The sequence below is a fragment of the Sinohyriopsis cumingii genome, chromosome 4 (genome assembly GCF_028554795.1).
Source record: "Sinohyriopsis cumingii isolate HCF-2022 chromosome 4, ASM2855479v2, whole genome shotgun sequence".
Taxonomy (NCBI): Eukaryota; Metazoa; Mollusca; class Bivalvia; order Unionida; family Unionidae; genus Sinohyriopsis; species Sinohyriopsis cumingii.
The window spans coordinates 69,175,439-69,191,966 of record NC_142964.1 but is presented as its reverse complement, the minus strand read 5'-3'; the positions used below and the strand labels follow the sequence as shown (position 1 = coordinate 69,191,966).

The window sequence follows — 16,528 nt, the reverse complement described above, 5'->3', positions numbered from 1 at the left end:
TCAGAGATAGTTTCAACACTCAATAATTAAAGGGAAGATAATGTCTTCTCTTGAATTCCTGGAATTTCTTCTCACTCAGTACTGCATCAGTCCCTTCAAGAGATTCTTGATTATTTTTCAGTATTATTTTCTTTTACAATGACCATTCTTACTTCTCATTCTAACTAACAAAAAATACTTTTTTTTCAGTTTGAAAAATCTGTACATTATTTTTTATCTGACCTGTGACATATCTTGTGACTTCACTAAATGAACTTAATTACCAGTCTAATATTAATGCGCTGTTTTTTTCTTGAGAACATGATGCTGGTTGGACACATGTTCACTCTCTTAGTGACAGCTTTATCATGTCATAAATACATTATGACAAAACATGTAAATTCGATTTGTCTTGGTCTTTACAATATTTGTAGTCACAGTTGAAAGTGACAATCCCATCATGCAATCTGAAACTGTTGACCATGGCAATAATTGGATAAAGAAGATAAAGGTATGTGAATATCATTCCAACTGTGATTAAAGTGTGCATCTGCACCGAGTAGATCATATATATATATATATATATATATATATATATATATATATATATATATATATATATATATATAATCTCTGTGTGTTTGATCTTTAAGGACAAATATCAAAAGATCCATTATAGCTGCTTTGTAAATAAAGATAATCTTTTTTTATTTGCACAGCCACTGGCACAATATTACAAACAATTTAACATTCAAATCTATAAGTTCAGTCAAATGTGAGAACTGCTTATTATTTACACTGGCTGTAATCTGTGCTAGTGTGTGTCCTGGGCTTTGTTTTGTTTATCGCATAGCCATATGTTTGCTAATAACAATGTTATACTTCAGGTGCTAATGTGACTGAAGTTAACTTAGGCGTCCTCTATCTTAGTGACAGTACTAAATTGACCTAGTAGTTTTTTTTCTTCCTTAGTATGCTTGACTGCTGTTCATTTCTCTACACTACTAAATACTCTAGTCATATGTTTTTCTAGTCATTGGCTTATGATATTGGCATGCCAATTTAGGTATTTTACCAGTGAAGGCCTTAGCCTGCTTCTGCACTCGTTTCATAGGGTCTGTTGTGCTGTAATTTACCACACAAAACAAATGGGAAAAAATAATGCAACAGTGGCATAGAGTGGTGTTTGCTTTACAGTCAAGTGCTAAGAGAATTCTTTCTGACACAGGCACATGCCAGACATATCTTAAAAAATCTAAAAATCGTTTGTCATGACTTAAAATCCACTTGCCCAAGGAAGCCATATTTGTTCCTACATGTATTATTTTGATACAACTAACCACATCCAGAAAATTAAATGGTCGGTCCCTTATGCTTCTGATTTTGGTCACTGAACCCTCATTTACATTTTGCAAAAGAGGGACCCACAGCCAAAGAGGTTTCCCAAAAACATTTGCATGCTTATGTGGTAAATTCTGATAAATTGTGCTCTTGCAGTTTCCTTCAGATTGATGCACAGTAGTTCATCTTGATCTGTATTATATGTGCTATAAGTATTATATAAGTATTCTATAAGTATTCTATAAATATTCTATAAGTATTCTATAAATATTCTATAAGTATTCTATAAGTATTATATAAGTATTCTATAAATATTCTATAAATATTCTATAAGTATTCTATAAGTATTATATAAGTATTCTATAAATATTCTATAAATATTCTATAAGTATTCTATAAGTATTGTATAAGTATTCTATAAGTATTATATAAGTATTCTATAAGTATTCTATAAGTATTCTATAAGTATTCTATAAATATTCTATAAATATTCTATAAATATTCTATAAATATTCTATAAGTATTATATAAGTATTCTATAAATATTCTATAAGTATTCTATAAGTATTCTATAAATATTCTATAAATATTCTATAAATATTCTATAAATATTCTATAAGTATTATATAAGTATTCTATAAATATTCTATAAGTATTCTATAAATATTCTATAAGTATTCTATAAGTATTCTATAAATATTCTATAAGTATTCTATAAGTATTCTATAAGTATTCTATAAATATTCTATAAATATTCTATAAGTATTCTATAAGTATTATATAAGTATTCTATAAATATTCTATAAGTATTATATAAGTATTCTATAAATATTCTATAAGTATTCTATAAATATTCTATAAGTATTCTATAAATATTCTATAAATATTCTATAAATATTCTATAAATATTCTATAAGTATTATATAAGTATTCTATAAATATTCTATAAATATTCTATAAGTATTCTATAAATATTCTATAAGTATTATATAAGTATTCTATAAATATTCTATAAGTATTCTATAAGTATTCTATAAATATTCTATAAGTATTCTATAAGTATTCTATAAGTATTCTATAAGTATTCTATAAATATTCTATAAATATTCTATAAGTATTCTATAAATATTCTATAAGTATTATATAAGTATTCTATAAGTATTCTATAAATATTCTATAAATATTCTATAAGTATTCTATAAATATTCTATAAGTATTATATAAGTATTCTATAAGTATTCTATAAATATTCTATAAGTATTCTATAAATATTCTATAAGTATTCTATAAGTATTATATAAATATTCTATAAATATTCTATAAGTATTCTATAAATATTCTATAAGTATTCTATAAGTATTCTATAAGTATTCTATAAATATTCTATAAATATTCTATAAGTATTCTATAAGTATTCTATAAGTATTCTATAAATATTCTATAAATATTCTATAAGTATTCTATAAATATTCTATAAGTATTATATAAGTATTCTATAAGTATTCTATAAATATTCTATAAGTATTCTATAAATATTCTATAAGTATTCTATAAGTATTATATAAATATTCTATAAATATTCTATAAGTATTATATAAGTATTCTATAAATATTCTATAAGTATTCTATAAATATTCTATAAGTATTCTATAAGTATTCTATAAATATTCTATAAATATTCTATAAGTATTCTATAAATATTCTATAAGTATTCTGGGTCCTTGGAGTTATTTATTTGCAGAACACAGTAAAATCTCCATGTTTCTCCATCAGAGTTGAAAATTAAATGAAGTTGGAGAGGCATTGATCCTCTTTTTAATAACTATCAATAAAACAGTAGCTTCAAGTTCATAACTACTTCGTGAGATAGTACTTTGGATGTCACAATTCCAGAAATCACCCACTCCATATAGATAAAATTAGCGGCTACTAACTATAATGTAACGTAATGATCTTAGTTCCTTTACGGTGGGGGAAAAACACCCATTGTATTTGGGGCTTTGATAAGTCACTAATCCTCTAGCTTTAGCTTGATTTAATTGTCAAACCATCCTAAAGGTGCTACTCGATATATTTAGCTGTCAATGAATTACCAAGTCAACATGACCAAGGGACTGATTATTCTTGTTTCTATGTTGAAGTGATCGCTAATTATAGGTAACCAGTGAAATACAGAGAACAGCAATAGCATGCACCCACATCCACCCCATTCCTAGGTCATGTGATTCGTTTTGTGTACACAAAGTTTATAGCTTTTGATACAATTAGAATGGGGGGGGGCTAATTAGTCTAAGATCACCGATATTTCAGCTCTGTGTGGGTTCTAGCCTCAGGTTTTGCCAGTGTGGGTATGTGAGAAAGCTTGCAGACTAGTTACTCATGGATCGATGCATCTTCCCAGGATTTTTCCGGGTACTTCCTCCACCGTTATCATTGATAATGGCATTAAACCCAAAACAACAACAATTAAACTGACGATCTTCATGACGCAGAGGGATAGACAGATAGGCCCATATATATATATATATATATATATATATATATATATATATATATATATATATATATATATATATATATATATATATATATATATGAAAGAGATATGTCTGTTTTTCAGGGTCCCTCTTGAATGGTGTAAAAGCTGTGTTGGTGAAGGCTGCTGTTAATGGACCTGCCACTTTGCCATGTATTGTGCCTGATCCAGGCGATAATACGGTAAATTTGTTGTTATTTTTTAAAATATTTTTTCCTTCTATTTTTGGGTGGTCTCCTTTTTTATACCATTAATAGCATTTTTTTTTATTTAAAAAAATAGAAATATTAAATGGATTTCTGGAACGTTATATAAATGACGTTTGTTATGAGTCTATTGCTCTAAAAATAAGCAACAGAAAGGAGTGAAAGGCAACAAGATTTGTAAAATTCAACAAATAATTTATTTCCATAGAATACAAGTAAAAATGATGAAAAAGAACATATGTATTGCGAATTCAAATCACAAAATAATCCAAGAATTACAGACCATTTGCAAAATTATATTTTTCTGTACTTGACCTCTGGTCACAGTTAACATTTTCTATAAACAAAAAATTACCTAATGGAAATTAACCTTCTAGAATGATCCTAATGTTTACAAAATAAAACCATAACCTGGATTATGTAAAATACACTAAGGAAATGTCAGAACCTAGACCTAAACCCAAATAAACTTATTTACTTCTTTTAATAATAATTCTGATTTTAAACCCATGCACATGGAGAATAATATAGCTATGTATTAGTTGTCTACACAGAATACAGAATAAAATATAAAAAATAAATTGGGGTCAAATAGAAATAAACTCAGTTTTTGGAAAGGTCACAACCAACATACGATGTTATATTGCAACAGCATGTAATGAAATAAATAAATAATAAAAAAACCAACAAAAAATTAAAATTAAATAAACATAACACATCATGTGATATGTATAGATATTATCTACTTCATAGACACATTAATTTAACCTTTTTGCTACCGGTAAAAATACAGAGGTATTAAACATTGTTAACTAAAAATATTAACTGCTTACTTGTATGGTAAATATGTACCCATATTCAATGAACAACTTATGGCTTCAGCTAAATGTAATGGCAATGGAATGATGATCACTTATAAATGTGAAAATGGATGGACTGCTAGTGATCACTAATTGCTTATGTTAGAGAGAGAGAGATTTAATCAGGCTGACCTTTGATACATTGAATCAGTCAACAACTTCCCTTTCATGTAAAATTTGCACAACTTCACTCTGAATAGCTTTTTTATCCTTTAATCTGATGTTAATGAATCTCAAGTGACTCCAAATTTTTTAAATAGATTATCCAAGACTGATGGACTAAAATATCCTGGCACACTGCACTTTCAAATTTACCCACCACCATGACAGCAGTATTGAGGCAATCCCAACACCTTTGACTGAATTTTCTGATTATTTCGTTGTTTTTCTTTGGTTATAAAACTTTCTGTCCTCATTAACAAACTTAACCTTCAGTGTTGAGTGAGAATAGCAGTAAAGTAGCATGTATTTAAAAGAAATTTATCTTCTCAATAATGTTAGCTGGGGTCCCTCCAGCAGCGAGCATGCAAGTGATAGGGCATAAACTTATGTCTTCTTTAGGTGGTAATAAGAATGACAATAAACATACTTACATTTATGCTTCTTGAATTTCCTCAAAATGTACTTTCTTAGTTGGTTCTGCAAATCCCAATGACATGACCCATGTAAATCCGAATGACATGACCTATGTCATGGAAAACCTGATACACACCACAATTGTACTGTAATTTTGGCTACATTTCCAAACTGAAATTGCACTCAAAACGAAATGTATGATATTCCATAGTGTCATTTTGATAATTTCAATTAAAAGAATTCATATTTTCTTCACATTATGATTCCAGACCATGACAGAACAGAAGGATATGTTTGTTCAGTTGATTCATCTGCTCAACTCACATGTAACTGATATGGAATTGACCTTATAAATCCAGCCCATCACAAGCAGAAAAGCAGAACTGGGTTGGATTGACAGAACAAAATCCATCCATTCCAGAACAACTGGAAAAGCTGTTTCAGTGCGCATTCATTCACAATATGACTCTAAATTTCAATTGTTTCAATGATGATATGACTCGAAAACACTAAATTTCAATTTTAATTAGACCAAAACGAGAATACTTTTTAAACTAATGTCATGTGCACACGACTAAGTTCAAAAGTTGCTTGGTGCTGCTATATGTGGATTAACATTCTTTTTGTGTATTGATGAATCTATGGTTTTGTATTAACTTTGTTATATAGCATGAATTAAATTGCTTTGTTTCTTGTAGTGTATTCTTTTATTAGTAAGCCTTAGATAGGAATGAGTATATAATAAAAAAGTTACAGCAGTTGTATTGGAAAATATGAACTTGTTTTTTTTTTGTCAGACTAATACTACACTCCCAGTGTTGTGCAGTATTACTCAAAGAAAACTCATTCATATTTTCCCATAAAAATGCAGTAGCCTGTAATTATTGTTTGTGTGTCTCATTTAATCGTGTTCAGATTTTTATCATTGCATAAAATGTCTTCAGTATACAGGTTCTGACACATTGCATCTATTGCGTTGATGGTCTCAGCCACCATTCCTGGAATGCTGATATGCATTTAAACATTATATAAATTATTTAAAATTTGCCATGAATTTGTTTGTGAATCCATCATTTTGAGCTTGATCTTAAGGTGAGGACATTTTTAACGAGTGTTTTGCTGTTTTAAAGTTTCATCAGCACTAGATAGGCAGGATATTGACCTCATCCCTAATATTTAATTATGGAATGTGAGAAAATAATCCTTCATTATGCATCAGTGATAGATAGGAAAATTCCACCCTTGGGATCAGAATTTTACGTCAGACACTCGGCAAAGCCTCGTGACCCATGGGTGGAATCTTATTGTATACTTTATAATCGTTCCCACTAATTTAACATTAATGCTTGCCACTGGTCAAGAGAGAGAGAGATTGAACGTTGATATAATGTATCAGCTTCTCATTGACATAAACTTTTCATTTATATTCACTCTTAATAGTATTGTTTTATCTTGTACAACAAATTGAATGAACCACAAGCAACTCCAGACTGAATCAAAATACATGTTTCTGAGGTATTATCCAGAACCGATGAATCACACTGAACTATCATACTGACCGCCACCATGACGGCAAAATTCTGACAATCAGAACGATAACTTTAGATGGAAATTTTCTGGCTTATCTTGACAAAAAGTTGTCTTAAATTTTATTCCATCCTCTTTAACAAACACAATTTCATCCAAAGTTGAATGACAATCACCACAAGTATGTGAGTGCCTCGGAGCAGTAAAGTAACGTGTATTATTTCGTGGTGTTCAGGTTTCAATCATAACAGGAACTATGTGTAAACTTTTCAGAAAAAAAAACAAATATTGAAATGTTGTTTATTCGAATTGTATTATTCTTATATCATAACAGAATAAAATAAGAAAAACTAGATTGACTAAGAATACAAAAATGGACTCCATTCATGTGCTGTTGAATGCCCTCACAGGCCACAGCATCCTGTGCTACATGACCTTGGGCCCATTGTTTTTAATTACCTATTTATTGATCTATTTCATATTTACCTCAAGAAAGCTCTATTGTTTACAATTACATTCATAATACCATTTTGTTATATCATTTCACTCCACTATATCGAGTTCATTGATCAAAAGTGTAATTGTCATGATGCTATTAATAGTTGGTTTGTTGGATGGATGGTCGGTTTTTAACGACACCTTCATCACTTTATTTTGACCATATCATGCAAGGAATGAGAGCTAAGTGCTGTCCTCAAGGACACACAGAGGTAGCTGACATGGACTAGACAGGTAGAATCATATTTATATTAACAAAAATTTGTGGAGGAAATACACATTTTCTAAATAAAGTTTGCAAGGTTTTACATAAAGTCACATCGGTGAGGTCATATGATAAATTTTCATAGTACATGCAATGACATCATAAAAGTAAAGGGTGTTATGTCCGAGGCATCCAAAATGTACTTCAGCTTCATTCCACTGCATTATGCTAATGATGGTCACAATGTAAGATGAATCATACATTTGTGTGTTGTTTTTACTTCAAATCTTTTGCTCGCAACGACTTGACAAAAACAATGAATTTATTTCATATATCTTATATCCTCTGTGCAATTTCTATTGTGGCAATAGGTGAGATGGTTTAAGAACCCTAATACCATCATAAGCATATCAGAGCATGTTATGCCTGCCTTCAAGAAGCGGATGACCATCAGCAAATCTTACAAAGAAGAGTGGAACTTGAAGATAGGAAATGTACAACTAGGGGACGCTGGTGATTACACGTGTAGGGTTGGTGATGATGTCCGGGAACAGGTCGACCTCATGGTTGAAAGTGATTATACCCTTTTTTCTTTCAATGTGTGTGTGTGTTGGAGAGAGAGTGAGACTGTATACGCAGTGTCTAAGATCAAGATCATCGCAGACATTTATATTACTGTATAAAATGAGTTTTTATTTCCCTTGTGTGTGTGTGTGTGTGTGTATGTTTGGAGAGCTCATCTAGATGGGGAACGTCGATATTTAGGTCTTTCCTCAGGATGATCTCTACATGAAAAGTGAGTTCACTCTGTGTGCCTGTACATGTTTTGCAAACATGTTTATGTATTTTGGTGTAGTGTAAACTCTGTGCAGAGTATACGTCTCTGTAGAAAATCATGTCCGAAGGACTTAATAATTGACTTTAAATGATTAAGGTACACTGTGTCCTTCTCAGTGTAGCTATTTTTTTTCACAGTGTGTGAAACATGCTAAAAGCACAAACAATTACACTCACTTAGATGCAATTATGCATTTATGGTGATTCTTTTAATATATTTTGCAGTTCCACCAGTGATACGCGATACACATGATATGACATTTAACGAAGGAGATACAGGCACTCTCTGGTGCAACGCAACTGGTTCCCCGACTCCAACTGTACGCTGGTTCTGGAAATTGCCATACCAAGTGGACAGAATAGGGCAAGGTTGGTAACCCTGCTAACTAGTCATATATTACAACATTGCATCACCAACACAATTCACCAGCTATGTAAGAAGATAGATACAGACAGAGACAAAACTGAATTCGTGAGAATAACTTATTGACATTCTTGTTAGCAAAGTACGAAAAACATAGGCACTATCTTAGACAATGTCAACATTTTTCAGTCTAAAGAAAAGAAACGTTTCCTTTGTATTATCTGGTTGTTACCTACATTTAATGAACTTTAGTTCATTTTAGAATCATTAAAAGTTAGCGATTAAGAAGTAAAGGGGCATTCAATTTTATGGATAATAATATTGCTCGACCTAAAGAAAAATACACCTGCATACTGGTAACTTGTCCTTACTAAATACAGTGCTGAGCATTGAAATCTCACATTTGCACTCCAGACTTCTGTCAGTAGCCTCTTGAATCTAATCATTTTGAGAGAGACAGAGAGAAAGAAAGACAGAAGTATGAAGAATACCTGGGTTTACAGTTTGGCAGGTGGAATGTGTTCATTCAGAAGTTAGATCAATTTCAAAGTAAAATATTGAAACATTTTGGCTGTTCCTATTAGCGTTTCTAATGTTTTCAGTGACCACATACTTTCCCTGCTATATTCGTTTAAACAGCTAAGCTAAATCATCAATCTTTACTCAAATTTCATGGTTTAATTTTACATCAATTCCCAGTTATTGTTACTTTAAAATAATGAAAATCTCGTGCAGCCATTAACTCAGTAACATCCAGCACATTTTTCAGCAACCATTCTCTAGTTTTATTAAGAGAATTTGAGCCTGCATTTTTTTTTCTTCAAATAGTGGCTTCATATGAAAATTCTTTTCCAGTATATGGTATTGTTTATATAGTTCTGGTGGGAAATACTACATTTATTGTGAAAACATGAGCAAGGCTTTAATGTCTTGAGCTCAGTCTTACTTTGCTTTTCTCTCACATAAGAATTTGATGACTTCGTACATTGCATTTTCATTTGACTTTTAACTGATAAGAAAATTGTTAGTTCATGATATTATCTTTTTATGGTGGTTTTGAACAGCAAGGACATATTTGTGCTGCTACATCCATCAACAACACCTCCTTCCCATTTACTATAATGAATGAAATCTGAAAACAATAAAGGAAAATTTCACACTCAATAACTGTCGAAAAATGTGCTTCGCAATGTGGGGTTCCCCAGTGATGTTAGATGGACTTAAGTCACAAATACTGCCTAAAACGGCCTTGGGGGAATATTCATGACTAAATTACCTCGCTAACCATTGATGGCATCAAACAGAAATGTTTAGATACTGCATAAATCATCATACTTAATAAGTTAAGGTATTTGATATAGGGGACTAAGGTCTACTTTCAATGTTCGGTTGAAACATCTACAATGTCACATCCAAGAAAGACATTCTGATTTCTCTTTCACTTTCATTGTTTTTCAGATAGTGGAGTTGAAGGAAACAGACTTTTCCTTCATAATATCACACGTTACTATGACAACATATACACATGCTTGGCGTCGAATAGCATTGGAAAAGATCGCAAAGAGATCCAAATCTATGTCAACTGTACTTATCCTGTTGCTATTTCTCTGTCTTTCTCAAGTCTTCCTGTCTTTTCTTTGAAAACATATAATTAGACATTTTGATTTACTCTTTAGATAATCTGACAGTTGAAGAAGACACATTATGAAATGGATGCTCTTTTAACTAAATCTTAAAATGATTTCTGGCGTCTGCAATGTTCAGCAATAAATGTAATTGTAAAAGTTTAGGCCAAAATGTTGAATCAGGGTCTTGCCTGAAGACGAGACTTCTAATTTGCATCTTTGGACTGAGTTATGATCCATAGAAAGAATGTTTAATATAGGGATAAATATAGGTGTATTATGTCATATTTGTTTAATATAGGGATAAATATAGGTTTATTCTCTCATATTTGAAATTAAGAATACACTAGTTCTTTACTGAGGTTATACAATATCTTCTGTACAAGTATGAAGACAGAAAACAAGTCATTTGATTTTCAAAGTTATTGCAAATATTAAAACTTTTACAAATGCCATTTTTAAATCAAAACAACTGCATTTGTTGCTATGTAAATAATATGTACAGTTCCTGTTTGCTTATCTTTTTTGTTAAGTTAGCCCTGAAGTTGAAGTTTTCCAAGACACAGTTAATGCTACATTGGGACAGGAAGTGACATTGCACTGCGCAGTAGCAGCATATCCTATGGATGGAGGGTTGGAGTGGGTGTATCAAAGTAGCAACTCACCAATCCATACCAGCTGGAAATATGAAGTGGTCACTGATACAGATCTGACAGAAGACTATAATACTCTTTTTGTGTCCATGACCATCCGGAAAGGTTATCTGGGAGATGGGGACTATGGCCGTTATGTCTGTAGAACCAAGAACTTCAGTAGGGGACATAGTGAGAGGGTGGTCGTATTACAAAGTGAGCAGAAGAATTTTTATGATGTATAGCAATTATGAAAATAAAACGGAAGTACTTTTTATTCTCATTCACTTAATGAATCTTTCCTAAAACAAAATCAAAGTTTTATTTATCAACCTTGTAGATTTGATTGATTATCTCTTTATTTCTCACATGTTCTTGCTCATTATGTTTGCCTCTGCTTTTTTTGAATGATTAAGTCTTTCTCTTCTATTATATCAAGAAGGTTGCTTCATTAGTTTTGATACTTTCATATTTGTTCTTACACTTTTGTGGAAGTTCAGTAGTTTGCCTAGAAGACAAAATAAATTTGTGAAATGATTTAAGGAAATATTTTGAAATAAAGTGTCATTAATTTGTGATTAATGCACCAGGATAAGCTATGATTTCTAGTAGTCTTTTGCTGACCATTTTGGGTTATGGCAACAATTAGTTATATTATTCAGGCAAAGCAGATATCATTATTTTTAGTTTTCCTTTTTTCATTTTCTTACAGCTTAGATTGACATGTTAGGGCTGTATTGGAACACAGCATTCAGCTGAACTAGAAATAAGCCTTTTTTTACCAAACAGACCACTTTTGGAACCCACCCATCCCAAAAAAAAAATATCACCAGTAAAAGAAAACTTAAATTGGTGACTAAAGATTATTTGTACGTCAGAAATTCTTGGCAAAGTCCCTTTAAAAAATATTGTCTTTAAGCTTAAGATCCTCTCACTTACACAAGACACAGGTCTTGGATTTATCTTCGGGAGACAGCCCAAAAAAGGTGTGTAACTTTGTAATAAACTTTTACACTGCTTAGAACAATTTGTAAATACTTTTTGTCCATAGTTATTCTTAAATACATCAGATTAAAAATTTATTGATATTGCTTTTTATGAATTGCAGAAGTATATTAAAATCACAGAAGAAAAAAAAACTCAAAGAACAAATACAGACTTTGAGATAAAAGTAGAAATTTTGATAACAGAGTAGAAATTGTGATTATTAAGGTCACAAAAAATAACACAAACTTGTTATTTAGAGAGAATTTTTTAAAACTAATTTTAGATAAATAATTGATGAATTTGATTTTGTCATTTTTTTTTTTTAAAAAAAAATATTTTTTATCCCATTCACCTTTAGTAACAACTGTCCTTACAAAAAATTTGCCTGACAAACAGTAGGTGGTTGAACTGATTCACCAATTGCTGATGTCTTGACGCTGTTTTGCACATCACTATTAAAACTTTCATTTTATGTTTCTTAAAGACTTTTATTGCATTGAAATTTGTCCAAGTTCTATACATAGGTTCTAGGGAAACTTTCATAATAATCAGGTATCAAAGTTGGCATATTAAATAATAAAAACAAAAAGAAAAACACTAAATTTTATTTGGAGAATTTTTAATACACTTTTCGAATATACTGATTAGATCAGATTCAGTCTATAGTGTTCTGATTTGAAAGGAATTAGGCCGAATTTAAATTATCACAGCAGGTCTTCACATGAGCTTAGCCAAAATATGACACGTATGGTATATTTATTGCTCTGTTTGAACAACTTAGGAATTATCTGAGAGTATGTGATAAGGATGCACACTTAGTAAGTGTCCAGCCACATGTGATTTATGTAAACTCTTTTCATATATAGACCAAAAAGTTTCCTGTGTATTCATCATTAAATACATAATTGTTTTATTATCTGATGTTTCAGAGCAAAAGTTTTGGATTTACTAACGTGTTATCTATGATAAATATTATTTTAAAGGTAGGGAAACCCAACATTGAAAATAAACTTACTTAATTCTTATCTATTTTATTAAACCTCAAATTATAGCTGCAACCTCAACCTTTAGGAGCATATTTCAGAATTTTGTAAACAAAAATATACAGAGTATACTAAAAAATGCCTTCTGGATATTAAACTTTAGAGTTCAATAACTCTTGTTTTGTACTGACCTTCCCATCATTCCCACTCTTTCAGATCCAGATGAAGACCAGAACAGTGAGGATGGCATCACCCGCTATGACGTTTGAAAAGTACACTTTGTACCCCTAAATCTGATTGCAAATACTCATAATGAGGAAGAATATTTATTGGTGTACTTGTGTTTAGTCAAAAGCCGCATGAAGATCTTCAGATATGGCGTATTGTGTGACTCTTGAATAATCTTATCACATGCTAGTATACTTTTTATTTTGAATTGTTTGGGCATTGAGCTATCATAAATTCATTAAACCACTCACTCACTCAATTTCATTTTGGTTGTAATCTCTCTCCACATAATATGTATTGTTTACATTGATAAATGCCATTAAAGTTGACAGTTTATAACATTTCTGTTAACAGGGAGATATTATTTTTAATTGTCATAGCAGTCAAGTTTCTTTTGCTACTCTTGTTCTTTTACTTGCACTGAAACTTATATCCATTTAAAGAAGACCTATCAGTAAAAAGATCTGAGATTAATGAGAATCAACCAGGACAAAAATGTCATTTGCTTGGAAGATATCGTTTTGTGCAATGAGAGTGCCTGTTTTGTTCCAAACATCAATTCTGACTGCATATACGGCATTTTCTCATTTCAAAATGTTATAATTGTAACTGCAAAACTTTTTGATAGACCAAAAATATATATGTGTTTCCATTCATCAGACCGTCCCTGTTTCACATTGCTGATCCTAGCACTTTTCTATCCCATGGTAAAAAAATAAATAATTATAAAAGGAATAAAAAATTGTACCAATTTAGAAAATCCCATTAAATATGTACGTAATTTTAATAAAAAAAACCCTGCCTACTCTAATTTTAAAACCAGTGCAATAGGAACTTCATATGTTTTGTGGGGATGGGGTAAGATTTTGTAAGAATATGGTCGTTTTCTCCATCTTTTGTGAACTTGAACATTTTCCTCAAAGAGTTCCATAGTAGTTATTTATAAGTTACAAGTCCAGTGATCATTCTAAACATAAGTACAATACGTATCTGTATAACAGTTTGTACAAGGTAGGTTTTGCACTGATTTCCCAGAACCTCTTAGTGTGTGTTGAATCTTACTAACATTGTTAATACTGATACATTAAAGATTTCCTACATTAGTTTATCCCAGTATCATAATGTAAATTGTGGAGTTTAATTTCATGGTCTTAAATCCTAGTTGCAAGTCCCATTCAGAAACTCCTGTTTAAGCATTAGCATTATTTTCACAGTAAAGTGATCCCACCACCAACCTAAGCCTTTTTTAATTAGGAGAGGAATTTTAACCTTCACTCTTGTTCTCTGATTCTCAGTGCTCAATAGCCTTCATTGGTCAGTTATCAACGAATTAGATTGTTCCACATGCAAAGCCAGTATAGTTCATTCGGAATAATTCTAGTCCTGCCCACTGCACTTTTAAAATACCAAAAACTGCTTTTCTTTTATCTATTTTGTTTGTCAGAAATTTAGAGTGAAATAACTTGCCACCAGTATTCTGAATACAGGTTTGTTTTTTGCTATTGTCAGTACTATTTGTTCAGATTATATTTCCTTGCCTTCCTTGTAACAACCATGCTTTTTTAAATTTTATATTACCTAATTAGAACATTTATAAAGAATTTTAATAATGAGCCAGACACGGTCTGTGTAATGTAGACAAACTCAATGCCCTTATAATGGCATTATGTCTGGACTAACTTTTCATATCAGTACTTTTATACTGTGAGATAGAATAAGATTTCAGAATAAATAACTTAAATATATTTTGAAAATAAAATGTTTGAGATTTTAAGCTGATTTTAGTTTTTATATCAGCCATTTCCTGCTAACCCCTTGTAAATGTTGTTTATAAATCACTATTAAAAGTTATTTAATTTTAAAAAGTTTCTTTTTCAGATTTAATTTGTCATACCATTGCTTCAGTATCAGAATCATCTTGAATTTGCTTTTAAATTTATTCATTCATCATCATCATCATCAGCATCGTCATCATCAGTATTAATCTTGAGTTAAATACCACCTAATGAATGATTTTGAAATATAACTTTCGAACTTGTACAAATATATGCACAACATAATTTACAGAAGTTTTATTTGTGCATGTGTTTTAGCACTCTTACTCTTTTCTCATTTTTCACTTGATGTATGATAGTGTATAAGTATGTGTGCGTGTATAGTGTGCATATTTCTACCATTGTTTCTCTCCTTGAACTTAAATGAGTTATAGGAATTATATTTGTGGCAGGGGGTGTTAGTTTTGTTTATAAATGGGTAATAGGAATATTTTAGGGAAGTTATCTTTGTTTACAAGGGATTTAAATTTTATTTCATACCTCTTTTTGACAAACTACCTTGTGTTCCCAGTAGATGAGTGGGTGTTGATCACTCCACTGCATTTGTTAGTAGGTATAGTTCATGGAAGGTGGTGGCACCTATCAGAAAGCTGACAGAATCAATAAAATCTCACAAGATGATGCCACGGAATGGATGAAGAAGCAAACCATGTGGCAGATTTACCTACCAGCACTGCAGGGACCTCTTGTCTCTGCCTCACGACAAGCTTGGGCATTACAGGTACAAGTTGTAATTCAAACATCGCCTTGCCCAGTGAGTGTCCGTGGGCATTATACAGACGGTCCACACTGAACTACAGCGAGACATTGTGATCATAGACTCATAGCATTTCAATGTTAAGAATGTTGTCAAGGTTGCGTATGTCTACAATGTGACCATTGACATTATTCTGCAGCATGTGTTCGATATTCTTTTTCTGAACAACCTTCTGGATTTCTGCTCGGTAGGCACATTATTAACTTCGGTCCCAACAGCAACATTACGCTCAAGATGAGGCAAGTGCTCCAAACAAGATATTGCCAACTATGCAAGAACAGACCACTGAAGGTAGTCGTTGATAATCAAAACGTTGCCACTTGCTTCTGATGGTAATCCCCTGGCAATTGCGCACGGTGATGGGTTAGACAAAGTACCAGAATGGGCACTTTATGGCCTGCTTGAGGGCTACGATGGTCATATTCACGATAATGCTTAGCAAAAACACATCCGCCATTCGTTTGTTCTTGGAACTGCAACAAGGATATGTTGGTGCCGGTTCCACTTTGGATGGTATAGTATCAGAATCATTGTCTCTTAAAAGTATTTTCT

The 16,528-nt window shown here is 31.4% G+C and overlaps 1 protein-coding gene across 4 annotated transcripts in view; it reads left to right on the top strand.

Annotated features, from left to right (window-relative positions):
- LOC149801406 (opioid-binding protein/cell adhesion molecule homolog) overlaps positions 1-15,158 on the top strand; it is a 36,356-nt gene extending 21,198 nt beyond the window's left edge. For 3 of the 4 annotated variants that reach the window (XM_089955498.1, XM_089955499.1, XM_089955500.1), the window contains 6 exons: positions 3,941-4,038; positions 8,100-8,301; positions 8,791-8,934; positions 10,388-10,513; positions 11,088-11,402; positions 13,373-15,158. In XM_089955498.1, coding sequence (XP_089811624.1) covers positions 3,941-4,038; positions 8,100-8,301; positions 8,791-8,934; positions 10,388-10,513; positions 11,088-11,402; positions 13,373-13,425 — 938 coding nt within the window. In that variant the 3' untranslated portion in view covers positions 13,426-15,158. Of the gene's footprint in view, positions 1-413; positions 491-3,940; positions 4,039-8,099; positions 8,302-8,790; positions 8,935-10,387; positions 10,514-11,087; positions 11,403-13,372 lie in introns of all 4 variants that reach the window. The other variant, XM_089955501.1, reaches the window with a different exon arrangement.
- The last annotated feature ends 1,370 nt before the right edge of the window (positions 15,159-16,528 follow it).